The 22,528-nt window shown below is 43.7% G+C and overlaps 1 protein-coding gene across 7 annotated transcripts in view; it reads right to left on the reverse strand.

Annotated features, from left to right (window-relative positions):
* OXR1 (oxidation resistance 1) overlaps positions 1–22,528 on the reverse strand; it is a 290,372-nt gene that overhangs the window by 72,663 nt on the left and 195,181 nt on the right. For 4 of the 7 annotated variants that reach the window (XM_064442238.1, XM_064442241.1, XM_064442239.1 and 1 more), the window contains exon 4: positions 520–602. In XM_064442238.1, the coding sequence (XP_064298308.1) occupies positions 520–602 (83 nt within the window). Of the gene's footprint in view, positions 1–519; positions 603–13,402; positions 13,695–22,528 lie in introns of those variants that run through there. The other 3 variants (XM_064442243.1, XM_064442240.1, XM_064442245.1) reach the window with 3 other exon arrangements.

A 22,528-nucleotide genomic window follows, 5' to 3' on the forward strand; every position in this document is an offset into this window, starting at 1 on the left:
GAAAAGCTGACTGCAGCACAGATTGAGGGTCATTTCAAGAACAGAACAGGCAGAGAAAGGCTCCATTTTCAGATACTGCTGCAGAAACAGATCTAGACCAGATCTACAAAAATTAATAGAATGCCACAAGGTCAGCATCAAGATATAGCTGCCTCCCTAACAACTTCATTCTACTCTTTGTCCTGATGTCAACAGTTTATTAGTAATGCTGAAAGCAGGGAACTTTCACATGATTTTATAATTAATGTTATTTATCATTTTTAGCTATTTACCCAAAAGTGAACTAGATAGATTGACTACCTTGGTTTTTTTTGAAGGAACAAAAAACAACTTAAAAAAAGCATTACTAAAATACTACTAGCTAATTTCAGATTTAATTCCTGTCAAAATAAACTATCAGATACACAGAATTCTAAGATTAAGGGTAATGCACATTACTGTTTTGCTTATATTTTGTAATGAAACTTTAAGGCTGCACTTGCTATGCAATGACATTCTAACAATAAAGCAGTAACTTACAGAATATTCAATAGTCCCTCTAGGCTTTTGAAAAGACATTCGTCGCCCATCTTTCTTGTCTGGGGTCTTCTTCTGGCCAGTGTCTGAAAGAAATTGAGGCAACATGCGTGTTAAATTCATTTTGCTCTCTCAGTACTGTCACAGGCTGCTGACTACAGCCCCGTGGGCAGACATCTAATTCACCAGTTACATAGCTTGCTCCCGGTGACTCTGTCTAACAAACAACCGGCTGCTAGAATAAGGACTTCATTCCTCTGCAATGCTTTAAGAATTTGACCAATATAAACCACTGATAACTGGGAAACAATTAAATGCATAAGTGCTTGCTGCTATCCAGGAAGCTATTAATGAAGGAAGACTAAATAGGAGGTTAAACCCATGAGGCAAGCAACATTTAGAATCATTGAATCATAGAATCACTTAGGCTGGAAGAGACCCTTAAGATCAAGTCCAGCCACTAACTTAGCACTTCCAAGTCCACCATTAAACCATGTTCCTAAGCACCACATCTACACGTCTTTCAAATACTTCCAGGGATGGGGACTCAACCACTTCCCATGCTTGACAACTGTTACAAGTGAAGAAAATTTTCCTAATATCCAATCTAAACCTCCCCGGCACAACTTGAGGCTGTCATCCTATCGCTTGTTACTTGGGAGAAGAGACAACACTCACCTTGCTACAACCTCCCTTCAAGTAGTTGTAGAGAGCAGTAACATCTCCCCTCAGCCTCCTTTTCTTGAAACTAAACAACCCCAGATCCCTCAGCTGCTCCTCATAAGACTTGTGCTCTAGATACTTCACCAGCTTCATTGCCCTTCTCTGGACACGCTCCAGCAACTCAATGTCCTTGTAGTGAGGGGCCCAAAACTGAACCCAGTATTCGAGGTACAGCCTCACCAGTGCCAAGTACAGAGGGAATAAGTTTCTGGAGCTACCGTGTTTAATTAGGTTTATATCATACATGTCTGCTTTTGTCTAGAGGGCAGATGATCTAGAATTCCTGTATGTTCAATCTAACCAGTTGGGATTTTTTTGTCTAAATGCTGTTTGATAAGTACCAGGTATTTGAAGCGTTTTTCATAAAACAAAGAGCATTAGTGTTGAACTTCACACTTACCCCACCTGTAACACACACATACAGCCTTTGCATAAACAATGAAGATTGCAAGTAAACAACACAAGTTAAGAACTCTTCTTTTTATTGGGGCAGCATATTTGGATGACCTCTAGTTCATAAGCCAAATCAACAACAATCTCTACCTGAAGTATACTCTACTTTTTGATATTAATTGGTTTGATATTTAAAATAAAGACAAAGTAACAGTATTTAGATTCAACAGAAAGCATTAAGTTCTGTATCTTTAGTAAAGTAGTTTAACATACACATTTATATACACACACATGCATTTTTTGAGATGAATCTCTTAAGAATTTAGGTCTCTGTCACAATGGCTCCTTAACAGCAGATATTTAACTGTTGATGGTGGAGATCAAAATACTTACATGAGATACTAGGCTTTCATGCTACAAATAGGATTAGTTATATTCCCATTTTGATCCCTTCAAAATTCTGTTACCATAACTGAATATATTTAGTCAAATATTTCAAACCAAATTAAATAGAAAAAAGCCTTGTAAAATGTATTATTTGAAAATATTTTAGCATGGCTAGATTAAGAATAGAAAACACGCTGTATGTCTATTTAAGCCTCTCCTGAGGTACTAAGGAAACTTGCTACAAATCAACAGCAGCTTCTGTACATTACCATTTTTAATTGGCATCCTGACTGTAACACTGGAAAAGAGACTAGACAAATACTTGCATGAATTTCATATGCCCCCCATCATTTCTATATGGGTAATTGAAACTATCAAGACATGGGAAAGGAAAAAATCCAACACAAAATATACGAAGTTCTGCAATGTCAAGTACTAAGAAACAAAACACAAAAACCTAAAACCGCAAGTATCTTGCATTTGCTATATTGGGGAAGCTGCCAAGGGCAACAATAAGTGATTTCCAGCAGATTCGACATAAGTACTCTCCTGAAGTGTTCTTTGCATAATAAGGAAATAAACATTGGACTATTTCTAATTTTCTTAATATATCAAAAAAAAATCTGGAGGAGAATGCTCCCATACCTACAACAAAAACTGATCTATAGATGGTATTAATTATAGTACGCTATGAATGATAGTCAAAATGATAGTCAAGACTAAGCCTACTCTTAGATTTTCAGAATTTCTAGGAAGTTTTTAAACACTAATTCTACATCCTACTATCTTCATTAAATACATTAAAAGGTATTTCTTCCCTTATTTACTAGTTGCAGCTTTTCAAAAAGCTACCTAAAATAAACCTTTACTTCAAAAACTATTAATAAAGCAGAAGATGCTACAAGTATTTCTAGGGGAAACTAAACCAACTCAGTAACAAATAAAATACACTACAAGTCTGTGCGCAGACTAACAGCAGCCAACATTTTCCTCTTCCAGGTCAAATATTTTGTTACCAAAGTTTCTACCTGACCTTGCAACACAACAGGTGCCTCCTCACACAGCTACTGAAAAACTGGAACAGCTGCTTCACTGTAGCTGTTCCAAGTTTTTCAGCCCATATCAAAGCTTTGCCAGCAGCCTAATCTTTTTCTTTCGACAGCTGTCTAGTTCAAATACTCTTAAGCAAAAGTCAGAGGCTGCAGCCGAAGAAAGACTGATCTCATCCAGGGTCCCATACATGTGTTAATAATCTACACATAGAGCACTCCTTTTGTACAACATGCATCATCTTCCCCTGTCCCCCACCACGCTGTTAAGTAGAAATAAAGATGACCCATACTACAAATGTATATACACACTTCATTTGTATAAAGCCCAACTTTTTTTTTGTGGGTATTTTTTTCCTAACCTAAATTTAAGTTTCCTTTTTCTTCTTACTAGTTTGTATATTAGCGTCTAAAGAGCTTGCAGACAGGTGCCACTCAAAGAGTTATCTTCTCTTTCTCCAGCAAATGAACAGTAGCATAAAGTCTTGCACAAATAATTTCTGTTCCTTCTGCCAGAAATAAAAAAGTTATTTTTTTCTTCAGGGCAGAAGGACCTACTGTGCTTTAGACTTCAGACCACTCTGGTAATTTCAGGAAAGTAAGAGCAACCAGGGGGTAGGGGTGGGGAAGGAAGGTCCCTGTTGGAGGCACCTTGGAGGAAAGCAGATGCCAGAACTCTTAACACAGATTTGCCAGATTAATCTGCAGTTTTTCATAGCTTTTTTTTTTTTTAAGTATCATCACCTCCCATACCTAAGATAGTAATTCCTTCCCTCTGTGATAGCTTTAGTCTCCCCTTGCTATACAGATACAGGATACAAGTGTTTCATAACCTACTGTGACCTAAGTTCCCCAAGTCAAGAAGAGAGGGAGGCAGGCAGCGCTGAGCTACGTGTGGGCTGACTACCCAGCTGGCCGAGCACCAGGCACAGCTACCAAACACCACACCTCTGCCCACAGCCCTGCCGCTTGAGCTGTCTGCTCATACAGAACCCATCCATTTCACCTAGCGTCTCAAACAAAACTAGGAGGTATATCAATTGTGAAAATAGGTCAGAGTAGCAGAGACATGAATTCAGCCTCCCTGATGGCATACTGCAAAGCCTCCAACTATCTCTTGCTGAATGAACAGGCTATTTATTTTTGAGAGGAAAGTAATTCTTTCAGCCGTCCTTGTGCCCCTATAATTCTAGGAAACGTGAAAGTGGAAACAACTGCCAGCATAGGATGCAGTGGTCTGAAGAGACCTCAGCACCAATGGGAATCAGTCTCTATTTCATTTTACTTATTTTCCTGATAACTCTGCTGCATGTGAGCTCATCTTGTTAGGTTATGCACAATCATTACCTCATCTGCCACCAGTAAGACAGCGAGAGTCTGAAAGGCTGATGTTCTCAGACCACAGCTATAAAAAAAAACCTTACACCACCAGCCACGCTGCGCACAACCTCAGAGTCAACAGTAACTTGTTTAACAAGGGAATCTGTAGTGCTAGGTCATCAGATCTCTAGCCCTGCTGTTTTAGACAGAAACAAGATCAGACCTGTTGTAACATCAGGGTTGATACTTTAATTCTAATACCGTTTTGCAGGACTGGGCCTCTACAGCAGCTTGAAACACTGAAGTGAAAAAGTAGATTTAATATTTTTATTTGTGCATCTGACAACTGCCTATGATTTAAAATACTAGAACTAGAAAGATACAGAAGGCAGTGTTCAAAATGACACCAGACCAACATTTAGTCTGAATGCGGGATGCACACATACAGAAACTTAAGATCAAATGACTGCAGCATAATGGTTACGTATAATCAACATAACCAGAGATTACTTACTGTTCCAACATATTGACACACGACAGGAAAAGGGGTTTTAAGAACATACGGCTTTCAATGAGGCAGCTTTGACCTTAGAAACAGATAATAGTCAGTGGCATTATTAAACTGTAATTTGAAGACAACAGGAGTTAAATGCCAAGATTTATAGGTGAGTTCCACTAACTGCCCCTATACGGCCCCGTGCCACTGAATTTTGGTTGACTGAAAACATTCCTGTGGCACTGATAGTTCAAACTGACATGACAAGAGTGACATTTCTCATTCTTAGTATGTGATTGGAGCTGAATTGTAGGCTTTCAATCTTCTGTTTGCTGATGCTTCTAGAACATCCTTTGGACTTCTGGCAATTGAAGCCGGTAAACAGAACTCAAGGTTTGTACTGTGAGTAGCAATGCAAAGATATATACTAAGAACTACTTCAAGTACCTTCAAGTTCTGCATAGAGCAAAGCGTGCTAAGTTTTCCTTTACCCTACTACTTTTCTGCATTATAAGCTTAAGTTTCAAATAACTTCCAGTGTTTCTCAGCTGCTGATCTTCTATTCATTGTTAACAGAGATTACAAAGATAGTTTTTTACCCAGAGGAATAAATTGATAAATCAAACAAGTATCCTTTGAGATAAAGCAAGTAATAGGGACACATCAACAATTAATGCAAAATGTTTAAAATTAAATTAATAAAATTGAGCTTATTATGGCCAAAAAGATGAGAAAAAGATGATTTACCCCAACCCGCGAGAACCGCAAGTTATGCATTAGATTTACATGTGTTTAAGAAAAAGGCAGAGGCGGCAGCCTTGTTAAATGCTTGTCTAGGACACAATTTTTCACAGTTCTTAAAAAAAACATACAGCACATATGGGATAAAGATTTTAAAAAACTGAATCACAAGAAGTTAAGGAAAGAAAAGTAGTCTGCCTTTGAAATATTCTCAAGTATGTTGTTATTTAGCAGCACACAAACTTTTTAATTGATAAAATGGAGGAAGCATAGATATTACATCTTTGATTAGTTCAGCTCAATAACAATTAGATCTTTTTCATCTTTTTTGTTTCTTTATGAATAAAGTAGGAAATCTTTATATTCTGTAAGACTTGGTGATTTGGTGTTCCTAACAGCAGGGGCTACATCTCAGTAGAGCAACTGTCTCACTGACCCTCCTCCCTCTCCTGCAGCTAGATATGCTTACGCTAATTATTGGAATATTATTTTCAGTTATCTTCTGTGTGTTAGGAACTAGAAACAAAGAGGTCCTAACAGTAGCCTAGAAGATGCTAGTAACCTGCAGTTTTCTAGTAAAAATGGTAGTTTTTGAGACCAACACGGTGTCATAAACAATGTCCCCCTTAGTCTCCTCTTTGCTAAGCAACCGCTACTTATTCTGCAACTTGTTTTTCCTAGTAAGATGTGTTCTTAAAACTTTTGATCCTTACCACTGCTCTCCACATGATTGTGTTCATTTTTCTCAAGCAAAACTCCAAACTAAATGTATCTCAGACCTTGTTAATGCTGCATCAATACTTCAAACATGTCAAAATAGCTGTTTCCTGCAATACAGATTCAGCATTGATTCAAGTTCATTTTGTGATTCCCCCTAACACAAGACCCTCTTCTCTGCTAACCAGTCGGCTGTATAGCATGTAGGCAGAAAGAATTAAATGCATGATTTCAGGATGAAAACAATTGAATAGAAGCAAATTTAAGGCAGGCCACCTCTCCAAATGGCTAGAAGACAAAGCCATCTCCATGCATGACACTCCTGGTATATGCATCACAGAGGCTTTCTTCTAAAATAAGGCTTCACAATCAGGGTAGCCAGAAATGGTTCACTGAATTTTCAGATTATGCCACAGTATGTGTTAACAACAGTACGTTTCCTTCCCTGTTCCATCTAAAATATGTATGTATACAGTTTAATACTTTAGACACTAACTGCAATTTCCACCTACTGCACAAACTCTCTGCAAACCAAATGTATATATCAGTGAAAACTTGCTAAAATCATGACTGCTCTACTGAGGCAAAGGAAGTAAACTTTTCTGATAATTACCATCCTCCTCTTTCAGATATTTAAGCCCATTTAGTTGTACATCTTCAAGTCTACACAATACCCCATATCAGCAATCCCAAGTTATCCTTAGACATCTTTAATAATTTACACTATGCCTTATCACACTTAAGCAAGTGGTACCTAATTTTTCTAAGAGCTCAAAATCAGTCGGTTTATTCTAATGATATGGCAGACTTGTGCAGTTGTAGCTGCTCTGCTAACATGCAACAGATCTCCTGTTTATGTGAAGTTAGAGCCAATGCTTTGGTAAACACCTTACTGTAAAAGTTTATTGCATTAGGTTTGCGGATGACATCAAACTGGGGGAACCAGTCAACATACCCGAGAGGAGGGTTGCCATCCAGAGGCACCTGGACAGGTTGGAGGAACAGGCTGACAGGAACCTTGTGAAATTCCACAGGACAGCAGTCCTCTGCATGGGAAGGAAGAGCCCCTTGTGTTGTACAGGCTGGCTCTGCCTAGCCAGGGGCCAGCTCTGCTGAGAAAACCCTGGGGGCCTTGGAGTCAGCAAGATGAACACAAGCCAGCAGTGTGCCCCAGCAGCAGGGAGGGCCAACAGCATCCTCGGCTGTATTAATAGGAGCATAGCCAACAGACTCAGAGCACCAGAGAAGCAGCTATTCTCCTTAACTTGGCACTCCAGCTGCTTTCACAATACTGGCTCTAGTATCACCATCTCATTCTGCCCCCTTCCGCCCTGACCCTTTCAATATAAAAAAGTAATTAAGGGCCACCAAGGTAGCCTCTTCTCACAGCCCCTGACTAGAAGAGAGCTTCTCCACGCTGAAGAGACAGTTTTGAAGGACTGTAACAGCAGCCTTCCTGTATCCTCTAGGTAACTTCCCCACAGGTATCAAGATGACAGAGCCGGGATCTTCAGTGACATATAGCGGGATAACAACAGACATAATGGACAAACAGGAGAGTTTCTGACTGGAAAAAAGTAAAAATCTAGCAGCCCAGAGCAGTTGTACAGTTTCCATCCTTCAACATTTTCAAGGAATAAAGCACTGAGAAACCTAGCCTGAGGTCATAGTCTCCTCTACTTTAAGCAGGGCTAAAGAGTCTTTCTTGCAATTTAGTTATCTGTAACTATGATTCCTCCCACGTTTTTCTGGCAGGCAATGCAGATGCATGAGGCCACCACCAAAATAAGTTGTGCAGCTGTTTTTAAGGCCACCTCTTCCCTTGCATCCCCAAACAGAGCCTGAGGGAGATCCACACATAACACAGTGAGGTGTGTTGCTTACTGATGAACAGAAAGGTATTATTCACACACATAGTAAGTCAAAAGGCAGCCACAAGCATGCAGGTTCTCAATAAAACATCAGCTTCAAAACTGTTTTAATGTTAGAAATGGAAATTAACCAGAAAAGTTAAGGTAAAAAAGCAACTTGACACATCAAACATTAAAACAAAAATGCAACATAGTCAAAGGATACCAGATTACTAAACTGTACTTTGATTATAAACTAACAGATGACTGAAAATGATATAAACTGAACTTCAGTAAAATATCCAATACATCAGAATCCTACTTAACCATAAAAGACGGGCCAAGAATTGTAAACTATGTCAAAAATTCACTAAAGGGGAGAATGAGATAGAAACAAGCAGAATGGAGGTGTATATTAATGAGTTCCCAGTAGATTAGTGTAAAACAGTTCAATTGCACATCAGCAAACAACTCGGAAGCACAATCAACAAACAGCAAAGGCTGTGTAAAAGGACACACAAAGAATTCTGTAGCCCCAAAGCCTGGAGAGAAAAAAAAAAGAGGCAGGGTAAGATGTAGTAGTACAAAGCATAACATAAGTAAAAGATCATTTAACATCACATACACCCAGGGAATAGTCAAAAATTTCTATATACTAGTAGCACATAAGTCGGAAGAAGAGATTGTGCATAATTAACATATCACAAGATGACTGAGTCACCAGCCTGATACATTCCAAGATCACATTTGCTTCTTATGCCTGTACCAACTGAAGTATTTTCAGACATGAAAACGAAGCATTAGCGTCCTTGTAAAGGGTGCTGGTACATTTCACATGTGCTTCATCCGGAACAGTGCGTACAAGAAAACTTGCAGAATTTTGTCTCCTCAGTTCAAGCCTCTCATACTTTATCATACACCTGTTAATTTCTTAGAAGTGAAGCACTGAATAAGGATGAAGTGAGGAAATAACCTACCTTTTTCTTATGTCTGCTTTATTATGAGCCAGGTTTTTAGAAAGGAAGATACTAACTTTTACAGCAGGACTTGACAAGCGTACCATAACTTGGCCCTGCACATTTATCTTCCAAATGCACTGCTGCTACCTTTCACCATAGCACATAGGACTGACAGGCCACATGGCACACCAGATCTACTGTGTATAGTTATCTTACCAATAAAGACTTGAAAGCTGATAAGGAAAGAATGTAAATAAACCCACAGGCCATATCGTTCAGAACTGAACAATCAAGTTGAGCCTGAGGGAAAAAACAACAACAAAAAAAATCTTTTAATAGAAGGCAGCTAGAACAATTTCCCTGACAGACTGGTTAAGATGATTCTCTGAGCAAGGAGTTCTGAATGACTGATTTTAATTTAAACTTCTGTACTTAATGAGACACATACTGCAGGATGTCAAGACTGCCTGTGTGGTGTATCTTCTCCCTCCATGAAGTGACCGCAGACAGAAGTGAGGTGAAAATGTCTAGGAGGGAAGAAGCAAGAGACTCCAGATATGGATGTACATCCTCAAAGAACCAATATATTATCTGGAAGAAACTTCTTGAGTACATCCACTCCAGCCTCCAGTCTGAAGCAGGAATATTGTCAACATCAAATTAGGTCAGCTTAAAACTGTAACCTGTCCCAGTGATGAACCAGTCTCCTTGTAAACTTTTTTCTATTGTCCAATTTGAACATTCCAAGTTAAAAATTATGGCTGCTGCCCCTTCTTTATCATCTCTTACCACTGAGAAGCTTGTGCCCCTTTAGGTAAATGTAGGTCACAATTAGATTGCCTCTAAGCTGCCTTGGTCTCCTCTTTGCAAGACTGAAATGCAGCTCTCTCAACTCCTCCTCACAAGTCATATGCCCTATGCTCCTAAACACGCTGTCTGGACCCTCTACATTTTATCAGCAGCCTTCTTCAACAGTGGCACACCAAATCAAAGAGCATATTCGAAGTACAGCCTCACCAGCATCAAGAAAAGAAACAAAACCATGTCCCTCACTGTCAGCCACACTCCCCTTTACACAGCAGACAACGCAAACAGCATATTAAACTACGAGACATGATGTTGGCTCATTTAAGAAAGAGGTTTATATAGATGAGGCTCAAATTAAACTCAATGTTCAAGTCAATTCTACACTAAAGATGATCCTTAACCACACATTCCTGAAGCCTTCAGTTGCATCTTAAGGCAAATAAAAATGCATGCAACTTCAACATGCTAACACCTACAATATATACTGATAAACAAGAAAGCTTATGTTCTGTTCTAGCTAAAGTTTCTAGGTAAATCCAGGCCTTGAATACATACATACATTCTAGCTCTTTCTAAAAATTATCAATAGATTAGCTTTAGAAGCAATATTTCAAAGCCCACATGGTCCTTTTTTTTTTTTTAAAGGGATTTTACACTCTGAAATTAATGGTAATGCCTTTACTAAAGCCAGATGCTTCCTCTAGAATTTCTGGTTCTCCTCAAACTTTTATCCTCCATCACAATCATTAAAAGACAAAATACCTTTCTAAAGTTATTTCACTGACTTGGCTGCTGACACAAACAATGTAAACTGGTTAAACAGGTTTACAGCCTCCTATGGCACTACTCAGTCTCCCAGTGCCTCCTTTCTCCCTAGTAAGAAATACTATAAACTCTTCTGCATGTACCGAAAGAAGTACACAGGCTCAGAACAGTGATTTAAGGCACAGCATTTGAACAGGCTTGCCTCCCTGAACTTGGAAACCTCACAGAAGAGCTCTTCAACTGTTTAGAAATACTAGCAAGAAATCAGTAAACATAAATCAACTAATATTACATGAATAAATTTGAGATACTTATTGTAGAAGTGAAATTAAGAATAAAAAGTGTTGTTTCTTGTTTCAGAAATGTGAAAACATACATTATGTTACATATATTTATGAAGAACTATTCTTTTAAAAAGTAGTGCTTAATCACAGCTGAACCATGCAAAGAAAAAAAGAACACTGAAAAGATCCTTTGCAAAGTCCTAAGTGGGGAAAAAAGCTAGAGTTATAGGTAGGCCTAGATCCAGAACATCGCATATAGAGACTGAACATTTGGAGTAGTTAGAATTTGCCATTAAGGTTTAAGTTAACGTCAGGGGACCCATCTTTAATTAATAGATAGGCTGGATTTCAACTGAACTATTGTAATTATTGCTACAGCTTCCACAGCACCTATTACCAGGGCACAGGTAGTTTGTGAAAGCCAGCAAAATGCCTGCCAGAAGAATAATTCTACAGTCACGAGAATTTGTTTCTGCCCATAACTGACAGAAACCCCATGAAGGAGAATTTCCTGGCACAGTGTACTTTGCCCAGGTTAGGGAAAAACTCAAAGCATGGTTCTGTCAAAAAGGCACATCAAATTCTATAGACACAGAAATCCACCCTGCATTCCAGAACTGCAGCCATTCTTCATTAACGCAAATGTAATTATTACATTATTAAAGTATCTGAGGAACTACACTTCCTGCTCAAAGCTAGGGAAAACCCAAAACATTATACTGCAGTCTAAGTTAATGCTTTGTCCCAGAGCAAGGGGGGAATAATAGTCATAGAGAGCTTCTCCCTCCAGGAAATCACATATATCACAGGAGTCTCTTTAGACTAACAGCTGTACACGTGGCCAGAAAGCTGAGAAGATGCTGAAAAGTTTTACTGCAGGTTTGCTTCTGCAAAAGAGCATAAGTAGTCTTCATCAACAAGCCTTTAACAGTTTGTAGAGCCCTTATTCAAGGTAGTTCATATCACTGCTGAAACACAAGTTGCTGTCTCTTTCTCTCCCTGTATGCATGGGGGAAAGGGACACAGAATAAAGAAAGGAAGAGCAGCACTGTAAATATAGCTGGTTACCTATTACCATTTCTGTGTAAGAAGTGTGATCCATGACAGACAAGACAACATTATCGACATCCGACAGACTGCACGGACATTCCTATTGCCTTGCCTACTACACTAAGTACCAGGTCTTATTTCTCTTGATAAAAAGAACTATTTTACTCTTCAAAAATAATCTAAAGTAACAAAGAAACTTTGTGGTCTTTAACATTAACTTTCAGTCTAGAGATTTGACTTCAATCCTACCTACAGACAAACATGCAGTCATCCACTTCGCACAGAGCTTCTTGAAACAGGAAAAAAAAAAAAGGATATGATTTACCATTCATTGTACACTGCTCTTCAGATTTTTAGAAAGCATTTTCACACAGGTACCTTTATATCATATGTCTTTTTCTTTCCGAGCAGTCTTTAGACCCTACTGCTTTTACTAGTTATGTCGTGGTTTGTTTTTAGTCTCCAGTCAACAGCGTTACTTCCCTAGAGGCCTTATTGCCCCGTCCTCTTCCGCACGCAGTGCCTGGGTACGTTCACTGTCCGCCCCTCCAGCTTTCATGGGATTTCCTGGCAATCCGAGCACTCGCTTCAGATGAGCGAGTTACAGGACCCACACTTACAGCCCGACGACATTACCAAGGAAGGGGGTGACAAAAGCAGCCCTCTTACTCCCGGCCAGACACAGGACTAAGAGAGTCACTTACTGTCTCCTGACCGAACTGTTTGACCACTGCTCTGCCCCTACGGCCACCGAACCTGCTTCCAAAGCGCTGCCGCCCGTCCTTCAGGAGCACACGAGAGGCAGAAGCCACCTTGCACACAAGGGATATCCCCAGTCGCTTCCCCTCGCCCTGGTCAACAAAAGCACCAGGAACGCGTGTGTGGGAGGAGATAACGAGCATAAACGCAGCAGTACCGTCACTGAAATCGGGAAGACGCGCAGCACGAGCGAAGTTGGTTTTTTCGTTACGAGCCCTGTCCCTCTGGGGCAGCACCCTCGGGGCGCAGCCCGGGCTGGCGCCGGCGCCCGGCGGGGCAGGCCGTGGCCGTGTCCCGGTCCCCCACCCCCCCACCCCGTCCCCAGGCCGCCGCTCGGAGCCGCCCCGGGGGCGGAGGGAGGGGCGCAGCCCGCCGCGGGACCCCCCGCCACGGCCGGGCTGGGCGAGCCTGCGGCCGCTCCCCGCTGGGGGGGACCCTCTGCCCCTCCTGCTCCCGCTCCCCCGGAGCTCCCTCCCCTGCCCTCCCCGCCAGGAAGGCTCGGAGCGGGTGAGAGACCCCGGCGCCCCGGGAGGCCCCCGACCGGCCGCCCCCCCCCGCCCCCGCCCCGGCGCCTTCCCTGTGGTACCTGTCGGCGGCCCGGAGGGGCCCGCTGCCCCGCGGCTCCGGCTGTCCTGGAAGCGGACCTGGCGGAGGCCGCCGGGCACGGCCCCCCAGAGGCGGCTGGCGGTGCCGCGCAGGAGGCGGCCGCCCTTGCCGGTGAAGGTGGTGAGGTAGTCCATGGCGGCGGGGCGGGGGGAGTGGCGCGGCGCGGGCGGGGGGCTCTAGGGGCCGGGGGGGCCCATGGCCGGGCCGGACGCGCAGCTCCGCGCGGCCGCCGGCCCCGCTCCACAACTTAGGCAAACTTTGGGGCTCGGCCCCGCCTCCATTTAAAGGGGCCGCGGCCTGCCGCTGGGCGCGGGCGGTGCCACCCGGAGCGGGCCGGGACAGCCGCCGCCACGGGCGTCTCGGGGGTCTCCCGCCGTCCCACCCCCTCGCAGCCCCCCCAGCACACACACCGGGGCCGGGGCAGGCCCGGGGCGCTCCTCCCGCAGCCGCGCCCCCGCTCTCGGGGGACCCTTGTTGCTCCGCAGGGCGGCGGAGGGGGGCGGCGGAGGGGGGCGGCGGAGGGGGGCGGCGGAGGGGGGCGGCGGAGGGGGGCGGCGGAGGGGGGCGGCGGAGGGGGGCGGCGGGGCTCCCGAACGCCTCCCCGCTGCCGGAGCGGGCTCTCAGGGGTGCAGGCCCCGAGGGCGGTGTCATGAGGGGCAGGGGCTGGAGCGGCGGGCGCCCGGGTCTCCTTCCCTTTGGTCTCAGCAGACTCGTGGCTGCCTGTGAGTCTTTATGAACTTTTCTACACTTTGGGGTTTTAGTTATCACAGAATCACAGAATGGCGGGGGCTGGAAGGGACCTCTGGAGATCATCTTGTCCAACCCCCCTGCAGGAGCAGGCACACCCAGAGCAGGGGGCACGGGAACGCGTCCAGGCCAGGGAAGGAGACTCCACAGCCTCCCTGGGCAGCCTGTTCCACTGCTCTGGCACCCGCACAGGAAAGAAGTTCCTTCTCATGTTTTGTGTTACATCTGTGAAAGCTCATTGCTTTACAGTGATGTGCTGCAAAGCTTTCTGTTAACGTCTAGCTTCACATCTCTGCTTCCCTTTACTAAGAATCATTAACACCATGAATCAAGGCAGTCTCTTCAATCTTCTCGCAGGCGTGGATGTTAAGATATTTTACCAGTGTGACTGTAAAACAAGACTAGCCGTGTGGTTTTGCTCTTTCGCTTTGTATCCCTCACGTTCTCAGACTTCAATGCCACCTGGGCTGCTGCCACCCTGGCTGTGCTGGCCCAGCCATATCCCCTCGGCCTCCTTTGTGTGTTAGCCAACTTCGGTACCTGACTCAACCTTCGAACTGACTATGTCACTTCAGTCTTCCAGCAGAACTTTCTAGGTGAACTAATGCTTCTTTCTGAAAAAGACATTTGATTTGCAGTGCTCATTTGTAACCTCGCGTTCTTTGCCCTCGCAATTCTTGGAACTATTAAGGTCTGAAGAAATACAACCAGTTAGAACATGGTCCAACATTTTAACTGAGAAATACATATCACAGGCATTGAATCTCATGATTCAGATCTGCCCTCCGAGATACATTCTGCACGTATTGAGGCTGGAAGAACAGCCATATCATTATATTTCCTACCTGTGCCATAGACCTTAAGAACGCAGAACTGTAAGCTAATGTGCTTATATTCTAATCAGAGCATGACGCAATTATATGCTGCATCTAGCTGCAAATGAAAGCATTGTTTAATAAGAAATGCTCTTGTTGAGCCAAATCTATTGTGTACATGCAGAACAGAGGAACAAAGTGCTGAGTTATCTCAACTCCTATTCACTTGTAGCAGCTGCTCAATTAAATCAGAGTTTAATGTCAGCATTTTGGAGTGCTGATTTCTGAGGGTAAACAGTACACTCAAATCAACCTTTCTACTACTTAAATCAGTTCCTGCTCAGGAGATAATGATGTTCAAGATTTTTTTTCAAATAAAACCTTTTCACTGAAAACAGAACAAGAAATTTTCAGCGCAGTTAGCTCTCCCTCCCCCTGAAACTTGCCGGTAGAAATGGGTGTGTTATCTGTCTGTTCCAAGACTAAGGAATAAATCAGGAACTGCAGAGTCACTGCATGGTCGAAGTACCACTAGATGTTTAGTATGTAAACTCCTCTGCCTCCCAGATCTGTCTTGCCCTAAACATTGTAATTAGTTTTCATTTCATTACAGTGTATCTGCTGTGAAGACTTTATGGTTGGTCTTTTCCCCTGTTGCTTCTCTATTAGGCAAAATTTACCCACGTCTTTACACCAGGCACGAGTTTACAACTGTGGTGGTCAGCACTTTTGAACCTTTGAGCTGGCTTGTCTGCCGGTATTCTAGCCACACACGCACCTCCGTTACTGTATTAATTGCATGTGTTTCCTCTGTCGTTTGACATAGGTATTTTTTTTCAAGCCCATATCATGCAGCATTTATCATATTGCAGTGATAGAGACTACTGATTCAGATTCAGCCAACATTTTGATGAAGTCTTCAAGGTAAATATTTTGATAACTATGAATTTGCTACATTTTAGCTGCTTTTGTCTGCTTTGTTCCCAACTAGTCTAACTGAAGTATGAAACGATCACCTATTACTGCAATGCGATTTTCATAGTATTGAAAATCATTGCCCATGCTCAAAAGCATCCTTTTAGCAATGTTTTTACTTAGGAAGAACAAATTCTCCAGCTGAGCTGTCTTAACTATAAGAACAAGATTTAGGTTTCTGTGATCATAAAAGCTAATAGTACTCTTTTTAAGAACTGTGATACTCATTGAGTACTGATAAAATTTCAAGGCATTGAGGTAATATACTGTCCTGGTTTCAGCTGGGATAGAGTTCATTTTATTCCTAGTAGCTGTTACAGTGCTGTGTTTTGGATTTAGGATGGGAATAATGTTGAAAACGCACTGTCCTGGTTTCGGCTGGGATAGAGTTAATTTTCTTCATTGTATCTATTATGGGGCTACGTTTTAAATTTGTGCTGAAAATAGTGTTGATAATGTGGAGATGTTTTAGTTGTTGCTAAGCAGTGCTTGCGCAAGCCAAGGACTTTTTCAGCTTCCCATGTTCTGCAGGGTGCACAAGAAGCTGGGAGGGGACACAGCCAGGACAGCTGACCCCAACTGACCCAAGGGATATCCCACACCGTATGACATCATGCTCAGCATATAGAGCTGGGGGAAGAAGAAGGAAGGGGGGGGCGTTCGGAATGATGGTATTTGTCTTCCCAAGTAACCATTACGCGTGATGGAGCCCTGCTTTCCTCGCGATGGCTGAATGCCTACCTGCCCATGGGAAGGGGTGAATGAATTCCTTGTTTTGCTTTGCTTGTGGGCATGGCTTTTGCTTTAATTATGAAATTAAATTAATCATTAAACTGTCTTTATCTCTACCCACAAGTTTTCTCACTTTTACTCTTCTGATTCTCTCCCCCATCCCATGGAGGGGGAGTGAGTGAGCAGCTGTGTGGGGCTTGGTTTCTGACGGGGGCTAAACCATGACAGTCATTTTTGGCGCCCAACGTGAGGCTTGGAGGGTTTGAGATAAAAACAGTTTTGATTGGAATGCACTAAATTGAATTTATAGCTGTTGTTGCTGTTTAACTATCAATCGGCAGGCTCCTGTGCTTGCCATGGGGCTGCCTTGCCTCACTGTATGTTAAAGTCTAGTGCTCGTCAGTGGCTGGTTTTTGCTTTCGCTGTTGCTGTACTGCTTATCACCTTTCTCTGCTGTGCCTGGGAACATTCTGATAACAGCAATGGCCAGGCGCCTGGGCTGGCATATGGCCAGGGCATCGCTGCTGTTTCTGTGCTACTGCACCGGACAGCTGGAGCTCCAGTGTGAGCTCGAGTTGAAGGGACTGTGACCTGTGAATGAGTCCACATGGGAGCAGGACATCCTGAAGCATCTGTGGCCATGGATAAGCCCATGCCAGAGCAGGTACATCTCAAAGTATCTGTGGCCTTTTTTATGTCTGTGCCACAGCAGGTATACCTCTGAGGGAATTGTGGCCCAAGAATAAGTCCACACTGCAGAAGGTACACCCTGAAGCACCAGTGGCTGTGCATGAGGCTGTGCTGGAGCACCTCAAAGCGTGTGGCCATGGAAAAGACCACAACAGAGCAGGTTTAATTCTGGAGGGACTGCAGCCATGGGTACGGCCATGCTGGAGCAGGTGTATCTGTGAAGGCATTGTGGCCCATGCAGAAGGTCATGCTGGAACAGGTGCACCTCAAAGCGACTGTGGCTGTGGATAAGTCTATGCTGTAGCAGGTACACCCCTGGAGAGACCGTGGCATCTGGGTAAGGCTCCACTTGGAGCAGGTGCATCCCTAACGGACTGCAGCCTATGGATAAGTCCAAGCTGGAGAAGGGGCAAGGGGAGGAGTTCACTGCAATGTTAAACCCGACGGTCTGGTCCAAAGCGACCAGGGGTGGAGATTGTAATGGAAAAACCTTTAAAATTGTTCTAACCCAGGATGTGAGTTACATGTTATGGGAATTACCATAGCAGAAACCCCTTTTTGCTAGCCAGGCTAGGAGCAAGGGGCGGAGTTCACTGCTATGTTAAAACCTTTAACCTGAATCAAAGGGACCAGGGGTGGAGATTTTAAGCGTTCTATCTTTAAATTGTAGTAACCTGTGATTTGAATTTCATCTTATATGAATTACTATAGCAGGAATCATCTGAACCAATGGAGGACGAGCCTTACAAACAGCAGTGCAAGTGCAGCAGTGACCCGACCTGAGCTGGCTTTGGTGCCAAGTAACTCCACCCAACACACCACCTCTCCTGTCCTGAGTGACCACCATAGCAGATGGAGCCCAAAGTCATGGACTAAGTGAACTCAATGGACATTTTGTGCATATACGTGGACATTTTAAAGACATTTTACAGGGCTGGTCCGTAGACTAAGGAAATTATTTCTGTGTATTATATCAAAGGTTGGGAAGGAGGGGTGGTGTTAATGAGGATGTCTTGGATAGTGTGGGATTTGGGCATGATGCCAAATGGTATGGAATAAGCGGTGGAGAACGTGCGGGTTTCGGCTGGGATAGAGTTAATTTTCTTTGTGGTACCTAGTATGGGGCTGTGTTTTGGATTTGTGCTGCAAAACAGTATTGACAATGCCAGTTACCCCCAGGGTATTCAGTGCCCTGAACTGCAAGGAGGGATGGGAAGCGGAATACACCCCCCATAATCCAGGAGGAAGCAGTTTATGACCTGCTGCTCCACCTGGACACTCACAAGTCTATGGGTCTGGATGGGATCCACCTGAGAGCACTGGGGAAGCTGGTAGAGGAGCTTGCCAAGCCACTCTCCACCATTTATCAGCAGTCCTGGTTAACAGGGGCGGTCCCCAACGACTGGAGGTTTGCTGATGTGACACCCATCTACAAAAAGGGTCAGAAGGAGGATGTGGGGAACTATAGGCCTGTCAGCCTGACCTTGGTACTGGGGAAGGTTATGGAGCGGTTCATCTTTAGCGCGCTCACCAAGCATGTGCAGGACAACCAGGGGATCAGGCCCAGCCAGCATGGCTTCATGAAAGGCAGGTCCTGCCTGACCAGCCTGATCTCCTTCTATGACAGGGTGACCCACCTAGTGGATGAGGGGAAGGCTGTGGATGTTGTCTACCTGGAATTTAGCAAAACCTTTGACACTGTCTCCCACAGCATCCTCCTAGAGAAGCTGGCGGCTCATGGCTTGGACAGGTGTACTCTTTGCTGGGTAAAAAACTGGCTGGATGGCCGAGCCCAGGGAGTTGTGGTGAACTAAGCTAAATCCAGTTGGCAGCTGGTCACGAGTGGGGTTCCCCAGGGCTCAGTGTTGGGTCCAGTCTTAATATCTTTATCAATGATCTGGATGAGGGGATCAAGTGCACCCTCTGTAAGTTTGCAGACAACATCAAATTGGGCAGGAACGTTGATCTGCTCGAGGGTAGGAAGGCTCTGCAGAGGGATCTGGACAGGCTGGATTGATGGGCCAAGGTCAGCTGTATGAGGTTTAACAAGGCCAAGTGCCAGGTCCTGCCCTTTGATCACAACAGCCCCATGCAACACTACAGGCTTGGGGAGGAGTGGCTGGAGAGATGCCTGGCAGAAAAGGACCTGAGGGGGGTGTTTGACAGCCAGCTGAATGTGAGCCAGCAGTGTGCCCAGGTGGCCAAGGCGGCCAACAGCATCCTGGCTTGTATCAGGAATAGTGTGGCCAGCAGGAGCAGGGAGGTGATCGTGCCCCTGTGCTCGGCACTGGTGAGGCCGCACCTCGAGTACTGTGTGCTGTTTTGGGCCCCTCACTACAAGAAGGATACCTGCCTGCCGATGGGAAGTAGTGAATGAATTCCTTGTTTTGCTTTGCTTGTGGGCATGGCTTTTGCTTTAATTATGTAATTAAATTAAGCATTAAACTGTCGTTATCTCAACCCACAAGTTTTCTCACTTCTACTCTTCTGATTCTCTCCCCCATCCCACTGAGGGGGAGTGAGCGAGCGGCTGTGTGGGGCTTGGTTGCTGGCTGGGGCTGAAGTATGACACACCCTGATGTTTTAGTTGTTGCTAAGTAGTGCTTACACTGGTCAAGGACTTTGCAGCTCCCCATGCTCTGCCAGGTGCACAAGAAGCTGGGAGGGGGCACAGCCGGGACAGCTGACCCCAACTAGCCAAAGGGATATCCCACACCATATGATGTCATGCTCAATATATAAACTGGGGGGAGTTGGCCGGGGGTAGCGATCACTGCTTGAGGACTGGCAGGGTGTCAGTCGGGAAGCAGTGAGCAGTTGCATCACTTGTTTCTCCTGGGTTTCATTTCTCTCTCTCTCTCTTGTTCTTTTCCTTTGCTTTACGTTACAGAGCTATACTACTTCAGCAGGCATCTTCAACAAAAACATCCACTATTATGAGCTTTAAGATGCTGTTTCTACTTAGTTGTGCAACCCCTATGGCAGCAAGATTTTTGACAAAGATCTTCTGTCTGAAAACTGACCAGGCTTAATCCTGTGTCATATTTAAAATCAAATGTACTGAGATTTAAGATGATAGCTCATATTTTTGTCTGACAAGATTTGCAGCATTCCTCAACTTTTTAATTGGTAGGAGCAATATAAACCCTACTTATAAAAGCAATGTGTGTCTCTTTTGCCATGAAACTAAAACAAATATAGATATGTTCTACAACATTTAGAATAATTTTTAACACTTAGATTGATTCTGAATAGCTTTTCAGAAGCTTGAGCGTACTGCCTTTATGTCCTCAATGTCTAGAAACAACAGGATTTTGCTGGGGGGCAGGGCGCGAATAAGTTTGTATTTGATCTCCGCATGTACAACAAAGCGCTCTCCTAGGGTTATTTTCTGGCCTGTGGTATCAGCACGGAAAGCATATCTCTGTAACTCTACAGTCACTTAAAACGCCCTCCAAAAGAAGGAGCTGGTCCAACCTGCTCTTAATTGCTTGTGCCTGTTCCCCTGCTACCTGTGTGAGCACGAGCATGAATTTGGCAGGTGAATGAACAAGGCATTAAAGCTGTTTCATTTAAAAGTATCTTTTAGTTTAGTCAAAACTAATGAAACTTTTTTTTTTTTTGGTGGGGATAATATTAACCCCAGTTAGATCTCCAGACATGGTTGAGTTTTGTGTAAACACCTGTGGAAGCACAAGTTGCAAAGCAACAGAATAGTAAAGTGGGTGGAAGAGAGGACAGGGAGGGAGGAAGTTGCAGGGCAGCCTCTGTCTTCAGTGCCAGTGTACGTTAGCTCGAAGTGATAGTGAAACTGTGGCTCAAGTGGAGATGCCTTCATATCGAAACTACACACAAAAACACCTTCAGTAGCCACAGAAATGTCTGACAATACATCTGCATTTATGATGCAACACTTCCTAACGCATTATGCTAATGTGTTGCTGTAAATAAAGGCACAACCTGGTCTTGTAGTTGTATCCCAAAGTCCCAAACCAGAGCAGGCAGAGAGCTGCTTGAGCTGCATCCTAGGAGGACTGGTAGTGCAGGGAAGAGAGAACAGGGATCATTTTTGGTCAAACAGAAAAGGACACAATGAGGAAAGACTATTTCCGAGGTCTGAACATAGAATTACATATAAAGGTATTTCAAAGGAGAAAAAAACATAAACCCACAGCAAGTGGTAGTGACCTATCATTTCTTTGGGGACAGGTGTCCCTTGTGAAAATATGTGCAAATTGCAGCAACTAATCCAGGCAAAACGCCAGCAGTTTGGAAACTTTGGAAGTCCTTTTCCCAAAAGGAAGCTGCACAAGCTTCCTTAGGTCTTGGCCAGTTCACGTGCCTGGTGTGCAGGCTATGGGCCTCTTGCGATTCATCTTGCCAAATTTCCAGTGCTCCCAAGCTACAGGCAAAAGTACACTAGGCACTAACACAAACCCCCTATTTTATTTTGTGAGAAACGAGGTTTGTACATGCTTTCCAAGGTGAAAAGCTTGATGTCAGTAATTTGGCAGTCAGTCAGTGTTCATTTGTATGTACGCAACCTATACACGAGTATGTAATTTTGACAGTTTGAACCAAATGCCTCATTTAAGCTTCCTTACTCATTCTGGAGGCACCGACTCTCATGTGATGCTATGAGGATGCTGTATGCCTTTGTTAAGTATTCTAAATTACCATGTCTGGTCAAGACCCTACCATTTATGTGGTTGCAAAACCTATAATGAGTGGCTAAAATAGGGATTTGAATAAGAACATGCATAAAAGCCTAACCTCTCAATTTTTAATGAAACCTATTTTTAATAATGTAAAATAATTCAGGAATTGGGGTTTTTTAGTGAAAAAGATAAAGTCTTAAGACACAGAAACCCAGACTGCAATCTGTTTCCAATGCTGTTTCAGTAAAAATTAAATACAATGCAGAATGCACACACAGTCCGCAAAGGAGGGACTAGAACTGAGGCACGCAGAACTGCCACATTCTCAGGCATATTTCTCTATGAACCCACTAATTTGAACGATGAAGTATGGAAGTACACAGAAGTAAAAACAGTTGCACAAATCTGTTTTTGTGATTAAGAAGGTCCAAATAATTCCAAACCACAACTCAGTGTCACTATAAATTTGAGAAAAGTTGCAAAGAGATA

This window comes from Phalacrocorax carbo, chromosome 2 (genome assembly GCF_963921805.1).
Source record: "Phalacrocorax carbo chromosome 2, bPhaCar2.1, whole genome shotgun sequence".
Lineage (NCBI taxonomy): Eukaryota > Metazoa > Chordata > Aves > Suliformes > Phalacrocoracidae > Phalacrocorax > Phalacrocorax carbo.